This window comes from Plasmodium coatneyi, chromosome 13 (genome assembly GCF_001680005.1).
Source record: "Plasmodium coatneyi strain Hackeri chromosome 13, complete sequence".
Taxonomy (NCBI): Eukaryota; Apicomplexa; class Aconoidasida; order Haemosporida; family Plasmodiidae; genus Plasmodium; species Plasmodium coatneyi.
The window spans coordinates 826,524-842,709 of NC_033568.1; the positions used below are offsets into that span (position 1 = coordinate 826,524).

The 16,186-nt window shown below is 45.6% G+C and overlaps 3 protein-coding genes across 3 annotated transcripts; 2 read left to right on the forward strand and 1 right to left on the reverse strand.

Moving 5' to 3' along the window:
- Window positions 1-2,991: 2,991 nt before the first annotated feature.
- PCOAH_00049040 (Uncharacterized protein) lies at window positions 2,992-6,807 on the forward strand (the record flags this gene model as incomplete). Its single annotated transcript, XM_020061687.1, has 1 exon — window positions 2,992-6,807. The coding sequence occupies one exon, from the start codon at window positions 2,992-2,994 to the stop codon at window positions 6,805-6,807; it is 3,816 nt and encodes a 1,271-aa protein (XP_019917225.1).
- A 909-nt stretch (window positions 6,808-7,716) lies between these two features.
- On the reverse strand, window positions 7,717-9,500 carry PCOAH_00049050 (Calcium-dependent protein kinase; the record flags this gene model as incomplete). The annotated part of the gene is made up of 10 exons (XM_020061688.1): window positions 7,717-7,754; window positions 7,877-7,940; window positions 8,038-8,100; window positions 8,264-8,369; window positions 8,489-8,553; window positions 8,676-8,747; window positions 8,839-8,895; window positions 8,995-9,120; window positions 9,239-9,284; window positions 9,397-9,500. The coding sequence occupies 10 exons, from the start codon at window positions 9,498-9,500 to the stop codon at window positions 7,717-7,719; spliced, it is 741 nt and encodes a 246-aa protein (XP_019917121.1).
- Window positions 9,501-12,790: 3,290 nt separating this feature from the next.
- PCOAH_00049060 (Uncharacterized protein) lies at window positions 12,791-16,044 on the forward strand (the record flags this gene model as incomplete). Its single annotated transcript, XM_020061689.1, has 2 exons — window positions 12,791-15,821; window positions 15,935-16,044. 2 exons carry the CDS (start codon window positions 12,791-12,793, stop codon window positions 16,042-16,044), a joined length of 3,141 nt encoding a protein of 1,046 aa, XP_019917433.1.
- Window positions 16,045-16,186: the final 142 nt, after the last annotated feature.

The following is a 16,186-nucleotide window of genomic DNA, read 5'->3' on the forward strand; positions in this document are numbered from 1 at the left end:
TACTATATATCATAGGTCACCACCCAAAAGAGGAGCAGGAACAAGTAATAATAGAAGGCCGCAACCACAATCACAACCTCAACAGCAACAACAACAAAGACAACAAAGACAACAAAGGCAACAAAGGCAACAGAGACAAAGAAATATACGCTATCAGAACATGTAACACCTAAGGATGGAAATTTCCCTTTCGGGGGGGGCCATAAGTATCCGGTAACTTCATGCACTGCAGGAACGGAATGACCATTCCTTCTTCTTGCGCCCTCCTTTTTCTTTTTTTTCACCCCTCTTTTTTTCTTCTCTTTTCACTATACTGAAGCGTTCATGCACATATGAGTACTGAATATAAATGAAAAACTTCTTCCCATTTTATTTTTACCTGTTCGTAATTTTCTCACTTAATATTCAACATGTTTATTTATACTTGTTACAAACTTTTCCCTTTGTAATTTTTTCTCCTTTAATATAATACTTTCTTTTTCCTTTTTTCTGTATACAAATACTTTTCCCGGAGTATCAACACTTTCATTTTTTTTTCTGTTCGCAAGTGGCTTCTGAGTATCCTTTATGCAGTTATTCATACATACAAATAAAAGGAAAAAAAAAAAAAAAAAATATGTACGTGCATTACCTTACCAGGTTGGAAGAGAAAAAAAGAACAAGTTATAATGGTGTGTATATTAATGGAGAACGGAATGACTACGTGGACAACGTGAAGGGGTTGTGTTACCCTTATGATTATGTATACTGATGAGCATTTACCATGTACAGGTACATTACAATGTGGACTACCTTGTTTTCCTTACGTGTCCGTGCGTGTTGGAAAGAAATCACCGTCACCTCCCCCTCATAAAGGATCATTGTAGTGGAAGAAAAAAAAAAACAAGCAAGAGTCTGCATCTCACAGGAAAAGGGGCCCTTTCTGAACGCACCATTCGCTGCCCTTAGAAGGGGAACTATATACGTATATGCGGGCGGGGGGGCATTATCAGGGAAAAAAAAAAAATAAATATATAAAAATTTCCTAACTTCCTATTCCCCCCTTAACTTTTAAGCTTCTCCACTTGTTAATATATATTTTCTCCCTTTCATTGCTTTGGTGGGAGGTTCACCATCCTCCAAAGCTGTAAGCACAGAATTCGAAGTTTATCACCATCCCTTTTAACAGAAATAAAAAAGGAGGAGAAAGGCTACGAACATTGCCTGGGAAACGTTCCTACATCACCGAACGTGTGCTCCTGTAGTAGCGCCAAATTAAAATCCCGGGGGTGACCCCTCAAAATGGGCGTCCACCACACCTTCAACACAGGTTTTCTGAATCGTTGGTTCATGTGGTACAGAGGAATACAAAAAAAAGAAAACAATGTGCCACACACTACCAGGTTGTATTCCCCCTTTTTTCATAATCCTCCACCTCCGCGTGGTAGGATGTTTTTTTTTTTTTTTTTTTTTTTGTCCCCTCAAAATGGAGAGATACGTTTTTTTTTTTTCTATTTCCATATGACTAATTCTGGGTGTGGTGGAAAAAAGGAAAAGGCCGGCATCACTTCCCACTCTACTTCTCTCATGATGGAGTGTTAACACAAGGTGGGGAAAAAGGAAAAATGTAAAATGTGTTCAGTTGGGGGAGGGTCTACGAAGGGATGTGCAATATGACTGTGCGAGGTGCGTAGGGGCCGAGTGGATGGCTTTTCGTGGGGCAACTAGGCAAGCGCGACGAGCCTTTAATTGCCTCCCAAAATGCGAAGAAACAAAAAAAAGTAAAAAAAGCAAAAACAACAGAAAGAAAAAAAGAAAAATGTGCCCGTGTGATGCGTACACATATTCATTTAATTCATATATATTTCTTTTTCCTGTATGCCGTTCCCCCAGGGACGATGGTGTTCCCTCCCCTTTTTTTTTGCGCAAAAAGCCAATGCGCGACGAGATGGTGTACCACGCGGCCACAAGCCTAATGGGTCAAACTCCGCCACCGCAGTTTGGCGGGGAAAGAAAGAAAAAAAAAATCATAACAATGCATCATAGGCCACGTTAAACCATTACCTGCAAAAGGAAGCCGCCTTTTTCATCGCCTCCCCTTCTCGCATTCCGCTCTGTAATTTTTGTTAAAAAAAACCACGGCAATAAGTTTGTACCGCATGTTATTGCGCATATATGCATGCTACCCCCAGTAGCAGCCGCCCCCCCATCCTTCATGTGATCACCCCAACAGTGGGCACCTTCACCACGTCGAACTCGTTCCAGCCAAGGGGAAATTTTTAGTGCCCCATTTTTTCCAAGCCCCCAGCTCCTGCAGCTTCCCACATATCAATTCGCGTCAAGCAAAACTGCACTCGATTTTTTATTACGCTCGACAACGTTAAAGAGAGGAAAAGGAAAAAAAAAAAAAAAAAAAAATTCCCCAAAAAAACAAAAGCAAAAACAAAAACAACAGAAAAAAAAAGGAAAATAAAAACAGAGGCAAAACAATAAAGCAATCCTGTTATCGCCAATCGTCGCTACTATCGCCACGACCATCGCAAACGCAATTGCAGAGTATACGCCTGTGAATTGCTGTTTCTGCAAAGTCATGTAGTGGAAGCTGGGGAAAAAAAAGCCAGCCCCCCAGTGACATCGCGCGGAGCACAGATTTGTATGAGGAGGAACGTTCATGCCTCAGCAATCCAAACGGCAGTCGTACCTCGTTCAGCTTCTATCACTCCATTCATAAATTCCTTTATCGTCCCAGTATCACTCCTCCATTTTTTACCCTCCATTGTTCACCTCCCCTTGGACGTCCCTTTCGCGCCGAGGCGGAGGAGAGAAATGAAGTAGACTGCCCGCCCCCCTGGAGAAACACACCCTATCGTGTTATTACCCTTGTGGGGGTAGCAGTTCCTACACGCATATATATATATATATTTTTCTTTCTGCTCACCTGTGCCAAGCAGTCCTGGTTGACTCACCAGGCCGATCTGCCCTCCCCATCCCTGTTTACTGCCGCTCGAAAAAATGAATTACAGAGGCACTGACACGAAGCAGCATAACAAGAGTAAGAATAAGTTCCCCCTCTTCTTTTACAAAAATAAATATTCCAGCGCGAAGCAGTGTCTTGGGCAAGGGAGCGGCCCTGTGAATCCCCAAGGTGGACAGAATACACAAGGGAGCCACTCCAACCAGGGTCCCCACCACGTAGGCGACAACGTCTGTAACGTCTTCCAGGGAAGTACCACGAATAACCCAGGTAACCTTAACAACAACTCCAATATGTACTACAAGAGAAGAAGTAATTTCAGCGGAGCGGGTATGGTCCCTCCCAACAGTGCCAGCGGAACAGATCCCAAAAACAGCAGCACCATGATGAGTTACAATGATGATATATACCACTTCGAGAAGCAGAAGTTGCTAAACGGAGGGACAACCGGAGGAATGAATGCATACCATGTGGATGCCGCCCACGGGAACAACACCAGTGGCAGCATCAACAATGGGGCAGGCAACCAGGGAAACGCACACCCAGGGAGCAGTCACCACGGAAACAGCCACCAGGGAAAATTCTACAACAAGAATACGTATAATGTTCACCCCAAGAAGGAAGGCAGACAGAACTATGAAAACTACCTGAGCAGCATGCATGATGGAACGAACAACAACAGTCACGCAGAAGTAACCCACGGGAACAGGAACTACAAGAACTACAACTATGATAGTAATAGGGAGAATTATGTTAACGTCGGTGGTCCCAAAAATGTGAACCGCTACTACGATGTAGGAGACGGTACGTCTTGCATGAACATGTCTGGGCAGAAGAAGGTAAACTATTTCGACGCCAATATGGGTAATAGCACAGGGGGCAGCTACAATCATGGTGCCACACATGGAACGACACACACTGGAGTGCATACCAATGCACACAGTGGGAACAGGGAGGCTGGGGGACAGGATCCCTACAATGCGAACGATCAGCTGAGGAGAGAACCCCCAAGGGGAAAAAACACGCTGCAGAACCCATCCGTCTTGAGCAACCAAAAGAAAGAACCCATGCTAATTATGATTAACGGGGAGAGAAACAACAACAACAGCAACAACAGCAATGATGTGAGCAAGGTGGGCATGAAAGTGGTGAAGGAGGACCATGCGAAGAGGGGCGACGATTACGAAGAAGATGAAAACGACGACGTAGAAGACGATGATGGTAACGATGAGGAAGAGGAAGTAGATATGTCCTTCCGTAAGAACGCACCTAACGTTGGTACCACCAGGGGAAGCAGTAACCATCGAGACGCATACAACAACGCAAAGGAGGTGAATTTTACGAAGAATGATGCACAGAAGGGGGTAAACACACCCATTGATGGAGTCACCAATGCAGAGACGATTAAGAGACCACAAGTATCCAATCCGAATAACCACCTCACCGACGTGAAGAACAAAAATTTGGACCCCACAACGGGAAGTGCCTACAACATCGCCTACATGTTCATATACCAGTACTACTACGTCCTGCACACGAAGAAGGCTATGATGCACAACTTTTACGCGGAAAATGCTGTTCTGCTGCTGAGCTTTAATTACCAGAATGGACTGTTAAATAAGGCAGGAGGGGAAGGAGGGTCCCCCCACCAGGATAGCCCCACAAACCAGCAGAGCGACGCGGACAAATTTTTTAACCTCAGCCAAATAAACGTCGAAGGGTGCGAAAAAAGTGGAAATACGATAAAAATGAAAAACAAAAAAACGATCGCAGAATATTATGACCAGCTAGAAATAAACGAATGCACAGTCCATATAAACTCCATCGAAGTGATTAACCTGCATGAGGAAATTTACCTGTACATACATGGAAAAATAAAAAAAAATAAAAGCACCAACGTATTCTATTACTTCGTGCAGAATATACATTTGCATAAGTACACCGTGTGCCAGTACTACGTGGACGTAGACTTTGTGCACTACTACTACCTTGACGTGGCGGATCAGCAGTTGCATCAACAGCTGGATCAACAGCTGGAGGAGTCGTCTCAGGTTAGTATGGTAGGGAAGGCTATCACAGGAAGTCATGCCCTCGATGTGAAAGGAAAAGATGATGGCACAAAGAAGAAAGCTAAAGTTAGCAAGCTGAATGCTACCCTTGGGGAGAAGACAGGGATCATCCCCAAAATGGGCGAAAACGGATTGAAAAAAGGAGCTGTGAAGAAGACAGATGTAGAACCCGTTTTGACATCTACCCAGAAGAGTAAAGCAAAAGCGTCCACCATTAAGGGGCAACTGGATGAAGGAAACTATCCTCCTGGACATGCCGCGTATGGAACCGGCACCAAGCAGTCCGTGCTGACCTCCTCGGTGATGAATAAATCTACGGAGGGAAAGAACCACCTTGCGAAGTACCCACATAGCAAACCTGGTGACGGATTCCATCATGAGGATGACGAAGAAGTCGACTATCTCGATGTGGGCGAAGAAGATGATATGGAAGAGGACGACGAGGAGCAGCAGGACCTGGAACGGTTCGAGGAAGATCTAGAAGAAGCAGAGATGGAGACGGAAGCCGACGCGGAAATGGCCCAACTGAACAGAGGAAGCGAACGAGGGGCAAAGAAAGGTGCCTACTCTAAGAAGGACGAAGCGGCATTGCTCAAAAGAACACAGGGTTTAGGCAAACCGGTAAAGAAGGTGACGGGACAGCACGATCCTGAATCTATTGGAACTGACGCAACGTTAAAAAAAAGCAACAAACTGAAGAAAGAAGAGGAGGATGTGCACACAACGAACAGTAATGCAAATGGTGTTGGAAACACCCAAACGCAGGCAACGAATGACGGGTCGGCGAAAAAGGAAGGAGCCAAAGAGAAGGCCGATATCACGGCAGCAGCTACTACCCGCGCGGGGATGAGCATCGGTAAGGAGGCGGAAGAGAAGGACGACGTTACTTCCAAACCAGATGCAACGACGGACGAGAAGAAGATGAAGAAAAACAAAAGCGACGGAAGCAACAACGCGTGGAAGGTAGACAGCGAGGAGAAGTGCCCCAAGATGGAAACCATCCTCAAGGAAGAAAAAACCCTTAATGAAAATGGCAAGAAAAAAAAGAAAGAAAAGGAGAAGAGCAGCAAAGTGGACCCGAACAGCTGGGTCTTCCGAGTGATGAAAAATAACACAGGGGCCAACTCGGCAGAAAATGGAACTCCCGCAGGTGCCAGTCAGAAGGTGCAAGAGGGAGCAAAGCATGCCGATGGGGAGAAGCACGCACAGGAGGAGAAGCCCACCGAGGAAGGAGAAACCGACGTGGAGACCCAAGAGGAAGAAACGGAAGAACACGAAATAAACGCAAATGACAAAAAAATTATTATTCACAATATACACAAAAATATGGACAAGAAAAAAATCCATGACTGCATTATCGACAGACTGAAAAATTACAACGACGGACATGCCGTGCAAGTGGACATATATCAGCGGTCAGCCAAAAAGTCGTTTTCCAGTTGGTTCAGTTCTCTTAGCTACGACAAGGGAAAAGCGCCTGAAAACTATTCCTACGCCATCGCTGAGCTGGACTGCCGACAGAGTCAGAAGCTGCTGTTAGACCTGGGCCTCTACTGCAACGGTATTAAATTAAGCATTGAGCATTTTAAAGAGAAAAAGAAAACGCCTGACACTGCCAAGAGGAACAACAGGAAGTTTAACGGCTTCGGAGGAGGCGCTCCCCTGGATGCATCCAAGGGGAAGGATGACCGCTACAAGAACTCCATCCGAGGATCCTCTGCCACGGTGGCAACGGTGGGCGTGGCTCAGTTCAGGAGCAAGAAGAACAACATTTTTGTCAAGTGAGCCGTTTCGAACCGGCTGCGAAGCTGAGCAAATGAGACACGTGAGCTGCTTCCATTTGCATGTGTCATGTGTCCTCGCTTTTGCTGCGTTTGACACCTCGAACTAGCGTATCGGTTCCGCGTAAAAGTTGTATTCCCCTAGAGGCGCATTGTTTATTGTACACATGTTTTTATCCTCGGTGGGGGGAGAAGTCATGAGGTGAAGGGGGAAATAATCCCCTTCTGCGCTACCCCCTTCCAAAGTGCAAAAATCATATTGCTACAAAAGAATTTTTTTTTTTCTTTTAAATTAAATCTTAATTTTTTTTCTGATTAATTTTACCAGCCAACTACTACGGGGTGCCTTCCCTCTGTGAGGTTGAAATGGTTATATGCTGTATCGGCGTGTGAAGCTTCTTGGGAGAGGCATATTTATGTTTGTCTATGTGCCCCTGCTGCACGAAGACACATTCCTTTGGACACAACCTCTTTGGCGAGGGAGGCCGTTTTGTAAAGTTCTTCAATTATGAAAGCGTCCAAGAAAAAAAAAAAAAAAAAAAAAAAAACAGCTAGCCAAAATGAAAGGGTTAAACAAATGGTGGACGTCGATAAAGTGGGTTGCTCGTAATTACGACGAGATGAAGGAGACAAAAAAAAATAATAAAATAATAAAAAAAGGGGGCCAACGTGGGCTAACAAAATGAAGCGACAAAAAGTGGTGAAACAAATAGGCAACCAAATGGGAAACCGAATGGGGAACAAAAATGAGTCGTCCCTCACGCGTACGCTTCTGCTGGTAATTGATAATTACGAGACGCACAATAACGTAGGGGCAAGTGGGGGATGCAGGACCGCTAAGAGCATAGACAAAACAAATGGGGGGGATGGGAAAAAAAAAAAAAAAAAAAAAAAAGACGCTCTCAAAGGTGGGCTACTCCACTTGGGGCTTGATCCACGGGTGGTTGAGCGCTGCAGGAAAAGGGAGGTGCAATTTCAGCTCATCGGAAGTGTCGAATTAGTTACGCGGGCGGTTGTCTATTTAATTAAACGCGCAACTCTCCGTGCCGCCAATCTGGACGCCTTAGACTAACCTTGATATGCCGTGAGTCTTTTCTTTTCATTTCTCTCCAACAGCTTTTTTAAAAAATCCACGGCCTTAAAAAGGAAAAAGGAAAAAAAATAAAATAATAAAACGCTGTGTGCACGTTTCTTTTTTTTTCTTTCTCGCGGCCCTCTCTTTCTCTATGCCAACCTCGACGGAAAGGGAGGAGAATTCTTTGCTCTTCCAGTTTATATTTTTGTTGAGTATTTCGTCCTGGGGAAGTTACAAAAAGGGGGGGCATGCACATCACATGGGGGGGTCAAACAATACTGGTGTGCGTCTTCACGTCAACGCGTTATCGTCACTACTTTGCGCATTGGTTTATTTGCCGCTTAACCAGCTGGGCAAACATTTTTTTTTTTTCCCTTTTGGTTACCACAACTTTGGGAGTGTTCTTCCCCTCAAATGGGTATTTTCCAGTCAGCATGAAGAACACCATCACCCCCAGGGCCCAAATGTCCGACGAGATTGTGTACTTCTTCCTGCAGGAGGTGTGTATACGTGTTGGTGTGTGAAGCTCGTTTGGCACTGCACGTGGTTATCTCTTTGTGTGCTTTTATTTTTACTAAAAAAAATTACTTCATTTTTTTTTCATTTTTACCTGATCAGTTCAGGCGAAATGTAATGGGGGGAGCCGCACAGTTCGGTTAGGTATTCGCAGTTCACCTGTGGGGGGGGGATAAATTTGCAACGTGTGTGAAGCTGCTCAAAGGAGCGTGCTAGTAGTAGGGATCACGCTGTCCACACGTCCATATGTCCACTGGTCCAGCCGATGGTTGGACGCTCACCTTCTTGGCCATTCCGAAGTCAATCAACTTGATGCTTTTCGTGTTTTTATTTTTAAAGAGGAAGTTCTCTGCCTGAGGGGGGAAGAAGGGGAATTTCTCCAATTGGGGTGACTTTTCCATTGGGGTAACTCCTCCGTTGGGGTGATTCCCCCGTTGGCCTTACCTTAATGTCCCGGTGAATTATGTTCCTCGAGTGCAAATACTCCAGTGCGCAGCAGATCTGAGGGGGAGATGAAGTGGAAGGTCATTCAGGAAAAAATTCGAAAAAAAAAAAAAAGCAGCCCCGCATTGGCAGGCAATTCCATTAACGCAGACCCACCTGGCGTACAATCTGGATGGACTCACTCTCCAGTAGACACTTATTTTTCACCACTGTATAAAACAACTCTCCCCCTTCACACTTTTCCAGAATTATGTAAAACTTATGTTTGTCCTCAAAGAAGTCCTTAAATTTGATGATATTTTCGTGGCTCATTACGGAGAGGTACTTTATTTCATTTTTTACCATTTTCTCAAAGTTTAAATTTTTTTTGTGTTTTTTTTTTTTTTTTTATGATCTTCACGGCGTACACTTCCTTCGTTTGTTTGTTGATGCATTCTCGCACGACTCTGTGGGGGTGGAATTTTCGACCGCATGAGGGGTAACCATTAAAATGCAAACGAGTAACCACTCAAATGTAAAGGAGTAACTACACATAGACAGACGCATGTAGACGCTCACCCGAAGGACCCGCAGCCCAACACCTTCCCAAACTTGTACTCGCTCTTCTTCTTCTTTTCTACATTGCTGTAATGATCAATCAGTTTATTTATTGCATTTCCCATTTTCCTTCATGCCCCAAACGAGTGCTAGCTTTAACATAGGGAGGAGCAACAAGGGAGGGCAACAAAGCAACCAGTGACATACGTGTACGTTTGTGCGCACTGTGGGAAACATCTTGCAAAAATAGAAATGCGTTTCTGTCCATTGAAGCAACTCTTCTTTGTGCTTAATACGAATTCGAATGTGTTGGCGTGATGGAAAACTGAAAAAAAATTCACTATCCTTGCGAACACATGGTTGGCTTGGAGGCGCTTTGCCGCATCGTTCTTGGCCGGTGCAGCAGTGCGCCTAAAAGGGTGGAGAGATCGAGCGGAAAAAAAACACCTCTCACCGAAACCGCAATCTGCAAAACCGCAGTCTGCGAAATCGTTGCGTGTAAACTTGGCCACGCAGGGCTCGCCGGAAAAGACGCATATAACACAACAAAGGACACACGGGGCGCGCTCGCAAATAACTCTTTCGTAAAAAAAAAAAATTCACTTGTGGACAAACAGACAGACAAAGGAGCGACCCATACGCGCATGCGTAGACGAGCACGTTCATGCGCATAAGCAGTTTTGCAGACGGAGGCTTTCTACTCTCTTACGCCTTTAAGTATATCACATTCGAAAAAAAAAAAAAAAAAAAAAAAAAAAAAAAAACTCAAGGCAGCTCTGCGCTTCGATGACGTGGGACATCGTTGGGGCGGCATTCAAAGACGTGACAAAGCGCGCATATAGTTCTCTTTGCAGTTCCAACTGATGGTTGTTTTTTTTACTTTTTTTTTTTTTTTTTTTTTCCTTTATTCACGTGCCTAACGTATAGGCACTTTTTGCTCTTCCCCCTTATTTGTATGCATGCACGCTTAGCTACGTACACGCGTGGTATGTCCTTCCGCCGCAAAGTTCCTGTGCTAACAGGGGGTGTACGGGGGACTGAACAAATCGAGCCATGTCAAGCTGGAGTGAGTCGCGCGCCGTTACACGGGGAACAAATACGCCCATGTACTTATGTACGTACGTACGTATGGGTGATGCTCGGGGGGAGTTGCTCTACATTGCAGAACAACGCTGGAGGGGGAAAGGAAGAAGTAGAGAATCCTCTAACGGGGTGGAATGTAGAACAGGGGACGGCATGTAGGAAGCACAGTGGGGAGGGGAAAAAGAGCAAACTCGGGAAATGGCGTGGAGAAAAAAATGGCACAGAAAAGGATAACATACAATGCGCCGTGGTGAAAATAAATTACAGGAGAGCTTGCAAGGTAATGCTAACCGTAACTGAAAACTTTTCCGGGGGGATGCACAAAACAGCTGCGTGGTGATGGGATCTACGGGGGCATGCACCGTCGCCTGCACCGCCTACGCTAGGCTCCCTCCGTTTATTCACTCACTGCAGCAGCTCACACGGGAAAAGCAACTTTTACAGCTGCGTGTCGGAAAAAAAAAAAAAAAAAAAAAAAAACGATGATGATATACATAATATATGTAGATAAATGCTGGTACGTTACAACGAGGGAGCAACTCCCCTCTGGAAAAAAAGCTGAATTAACGATGACCCAAAAAGGGGGCCAATGGTGCGCACTTAAAATGGCTTGATTTTGATACCTCCCCATGGAACCACGCCGCTGTGCAGTGAAGATGGTATTGCCCAGTAGATCCTTCACTTTTGAAAAAAAGGAACATCCAATTTGAGGTGGAAAAGTGGAGAGAGCTATTATCATTTCGCCAAACATAAGGGTCGATCCTGTTGCACATGCGCCCCCGTTCAGTAGGTAGTCGTTAGGAAAACAAAACGAAGGAATTATTGTCATCCTACCCCAAGGGGGAAAGTGTTCCTTTGTTTTCATACACACACTTGTACATTCTCATAGATATATTTATGTATACTTTTTTGAGGGTAATCGGTGACCCCACCGAAAGACTCAACCGAGAAGGAACAGCCAAACGGTAGAACTGGAAAGAAATGGACCCCCAGTAGGAAGCACAGAAGGGAAGATGATCCTTACAACTCTGCTACCTGCTTTGTTCCCCCCCAGGGTTTTTCCCATAAGTACTGGGGATGTCGTAAATAGAGGGGGGCCAAATTGGTAGGCATATATTTGCCGCAGCGTGGGGGGCTAGAAGGAATGATCGGTTGAGCCTTACGTATGCACCCCCACTTTGTCATCATTTCGAAGCAGCTGCCTACCAGTGGGAGAATTGCACCAATTCTTGCCAATCCATTTGAGTTGCCACACCATTTTCAAATGTAACCCGTTTTGGGACCCAAACTTGTTGGGAAGCCCTCTGCTCGATGGAGGCTGGCCGAAAGGCTTACAAGGGTATGAATTAACCATATGCGGCACGGTGACTCTCCCTACAAAAGGATTCACCAGTTGTCCATTTTGTTCGTCCAGGAAAGAAAGTTAAAGAGGTAGATCCGCATGTAGCTACTACGAAAATTGAAAGAGGACAGAACAGTTCTTTTTTTAAAATAAAAAAAAAAAAAAAAAATTCATGACATAATATGACATGCTTATTTTTCCCCTTTTGCTTCTTCATGTGAATGCTCCTTGGAGAAGGGGAAAAATAAAAATGCTGTAAATTTTTCTTTTTTTCTGCGAAACTGTGCTGGCATAATAGAGGGCATACACTGCGTGTGAGATTTCTCTTCTTTGAGTTCTTGTCCCAACTTTAGTACTTTCTTCATTTGCATGTGGAGTGCACACACGTGCGTGCAAAGCTACATCGGTGTAAACTTCACAAAGGTGGTGGTGGTGGTTCCGTGGTTTTTGAGGATCGACTGGTTAGTCGTTTAGCTCCTTCACACATTTAGAAAACTCTACCACCTAGCTTCCGTTGGGGGCACAAACTTCGGGAAATACATGCAGTCGCTTCCTTCCCAGGGTGGCAAAACAGAAATGGAACAGGTTTCTTTTTTTTTGTGGAGGGGATGAGTCCAACCATGGGGCTTGCACTAAGCCGCACGGAGAATAGGGGACTTTCCTCTTCCCCTATGTCCCAATCGTATCGCTCCCTAAGTTGTGCGAAAAATGTGGATACACTAACAAAGCAGTTATGTTTGCTTCCCCCATGAGGGTTAAAAAGTTTTCGCACTTTTCTCGATTGATGGAGAAACCATCGTCACGCCCCTTCGTTGGAAGAGAATAACAGAATGAGGACACGGTATCTGGTCGGTTTGTGTGAATGCAAGCCGAGTTTGTTACCATTTCACCTGTCTTCCCGTGGCTTACCTTTTTAAACCAAGGGGATACCACCCTAGAGCTAGTCTAAACAACACTGTGGCGCAGACAGCCACCGGGCAGATACCAAAGATGGAGGAAAGCTTGTTCATAGATCTCGATGGGAATAAAAACCTCTTGGACTTTATTAAAAAATACGAAGAAAGGTTGAAACGAGAAAACTCCACCAATATGGTTTTCTCAGGGGAGGATATGAATGAACAGAATGGGTCTACACAACCAATTGAGCAGAACAAACCGAACGAGGGAAAACCAAAGGGGGGAAGAAAAAACTCCTTCATCTCGGAAAGCGACAAACTGCACCTACTGCAGTGCCTCAGCAGAGCTAGCTTCTCCAAGGAAGGAACTTTGGACGGTCCTAAAAAAAAGGAAAATATCTTTCGCTACCATTCGTTTTGCATAAATGGGGGGGAGAAGGCCGCCATTCAAAAGGGAAACCATGCCTCTTCGCAAAAACTAGGCTCGGCCAGGGGGGTCAACAGGACGGCCAAGCAGTGGCTCAGGTCGCAACAGAGAATCGCCAAATTGGTGCCGAAGAGAGCATCACCGGAGGGGCCAAAGGAAGAGTTGAGGGAAGCACCGAAGGAGGAAGACCCCCTGGCAGCGCAAAAATCAGGCGAGGACACACCAAAACAACACCCTGCCTGCTCACAAGTGCGCAAAAAGGAGCAAAACACCAAAACGACCCCCAATAGTAACGAAAAAATAAAAAGACACAGAAAAGATATTCTCCTTTCCCTTCAAAACAATAATTCTTCCCGCTCAGTACAAATCTCAAAAGGAAAAAAAAAACAGAAAGAGTTTTTAAAAAATAATTCTGCGATAGACATAGTACCTTCTTCTTTACATGGAAAGAAGAGCTCTCCTAATTTGTTTCCCATGGGAGGAAATGCTTCGAGAACTAAAGCTGTGCACTCAACCGAATGGGTGAAAAAGACGACAACGAACCGGTGGAAAGAAGGACTCCTCCCTCGGGGGGCAGGGTTTAAACTCCAAAGGGGCCGTGTTAACGTTGCTAGGCCAAACTTAGCTGGCAGCCACCGAGGCGGACCAGATCGAAGTAAGAACGAAAAATGGGGAACACCACGTGAGGGAGGAAAGAAAGAGCATCTCCCCCCAGATGAACAGAATAGGCACACAAGTACCTCACGCGTAGACATTGATCATTCTTTGGAAAACTCTCTCATCCTGACTGTATCATCGTCTTCTTCAGCGTCCTCATCGTCGTCGTCACCTTTTTCCTCTTCCTCTTCCTGCAATGTAATTTATTCTGTCTCTTCGTACGACAAGGAGGGAACGAGAAAAAGTTCCAGGGTTGTATTTTCTGGCGGAGATGACCACAGGGGGGGACACACACACGGAATGACACGTCATTATACGGTTGGGAGGGAGGAAGCAGTGAAGGTGGGTAAAAATATTTCTCCTTTTGTCCCTCCTTGTGAAATGGATACCCAGGAGGAGGAAGTGTTAAGAGGTGAGAGCGCAGAGGGGTGCCCCGTTAATGTGGGCATATCCGTTGGGGGACAGACGGTACGAAGGAAGAACGGCAAAAAGAACTCCACGGGAAAGAGGGAAAAAAGGGCAAAAAAGAGCATCCCAATTCATGGAAAGGCTGAGCAAGTTGTCCCGCTGGACCAAATCGACCCGGTGGAAGAAATGTGCCAAATCGTTCGGTACAAAAAGGCCGTCACCAAATTGAAGAGGAAAATTTTAAACGGGGTAAAAAGAATAAGGGAGGTTCATTCGGTTAGGGAAGCAGCACATGCAGGAGGACATCCTGGAGGACAGTTCGTGCAGTTTGTTAAGCGGGCCAAGAGAGCGTTGGAGGACAGGCGGGCAGGGTCAACCAGTGGGATGGTAACCACCCCAGATGGACAAGATAGACCAAAGGGAAGAAGCCAACCTGAGCCTTACCAACGAGCAGACACATGCGAACTTTTCCTACAGAAAAACAAAAACGAAGCGCTGCTCAGAAAATACATAGACAGGAAGAAGCATCTAATGAACCACGTCAAAACATATATCTTGATCCACCAGAGGAGGCACCAGAAAGAGTGTCTACATAAAAGGAGAGCAGAAAAAGGGGGGGGAAATAACACTGTAGCCATGTGGTTGGAGGTAGACTCAGAGAGGAAGAAAAAGGAAAGGAAAGACCAACCTTGTGGGGAAGTGAACGAAGAAGGGGAGTTTTCTCCCATGATTAGTCCACCCCAGGGAGAAGACCTCCAAATGGTTGTTACTCCACTGTTAAGCGAAGCTGTGGGGAGGAGTTCCCACGGGTGCCATGTCGAGAAGACAGACTCATTGACGAAGCAGCCATTCGTGGTAACACATGATGCAGACTATTCCGTCATAACCACGCAGGGGGAAGTACATAAAAATGCAAAAAATGAGGAGGAAGGAAAATTAAAAAAAAGTGAAATAAACCTTAAAGATGATAAGGGTAGCGTCAAAGAGAGAATTTTCGATAACCGTACCTTTGAAGAGGAGCTCCTTCATCCTGGAAGCTTCTCTTCTAAACGAGTGAAGGAATTCCTGAACGGAAGCGACATCCTGACGAAGGAACTGGAAACGCCAAATGGATGGAGTGCCCTCGGGAGGAGTTCATTTTGCCTGTCCCATTTGGATACCCTAAGCAAATCAAAGGAAAAAATTAATGCCATGAAAAGTGGAAAAATGTTTCTATGCTCCAGTGAGAACAAGGCGCCACGTGAGGAGTACATCCGTGAGGTTCGACTCAAAAAGGGGGGAGAGATGCGGCTCTCACCGACCGTTAGGACGGACCTTTTGGACAACTGTGCGGCAATTTTTGCATTCCTGAGGAGCCAACTTGGGAAAGTAAATTCGGCACTCACGGGGGGACGCCTCACCAAGGGGAGTCACTCCCCCGGGGGAGACAAACGGAACTATCTACGCAGTTTGCGAAGAAACGTAAAGAGGCATCTGGAGGAGCTGCGAAGAACGAAGATTGTAGCATTCATCCTTTCGGTCCTCCCTGAAAAAAGCAATTCCCCGTGCACACCGACCTGCAGCGTGAAGCAAGTGCGGACGCCCAATATATCCGTCATGCGGGTGGGGACGCCGCACATATCCCTCAACCATGGTGAGCTGCGTCACATCCTGTGTCTTGCCACCCGTTGGGGAATTCCCCCCTGACACTGCGTTGCGTTGTTTTTTTTTCCATTCCACTCCTGTCATTCCCCCCTCTCCCCGTAGGAAAATCCCCAAACTGGATTGCACCCCTTCCTGTGGCACACCCAGTCAGGTGTAGAGTCCCCACCAACGTTTTCAGAAGACGCAGAAAGGGGAAAATTGCAACCACCTGATGGGGGGCACATTTGGTCCATTTCATCCATCGGGGGGAAGCAAGGGATAAGCATCTTCCCCTCCGTCAACAATGAACTTGTTTCCACCTCAATGGGTAGTTCGCCACCCCAATTTAAAAAAATCGAACGTTTTTTCTCCTCA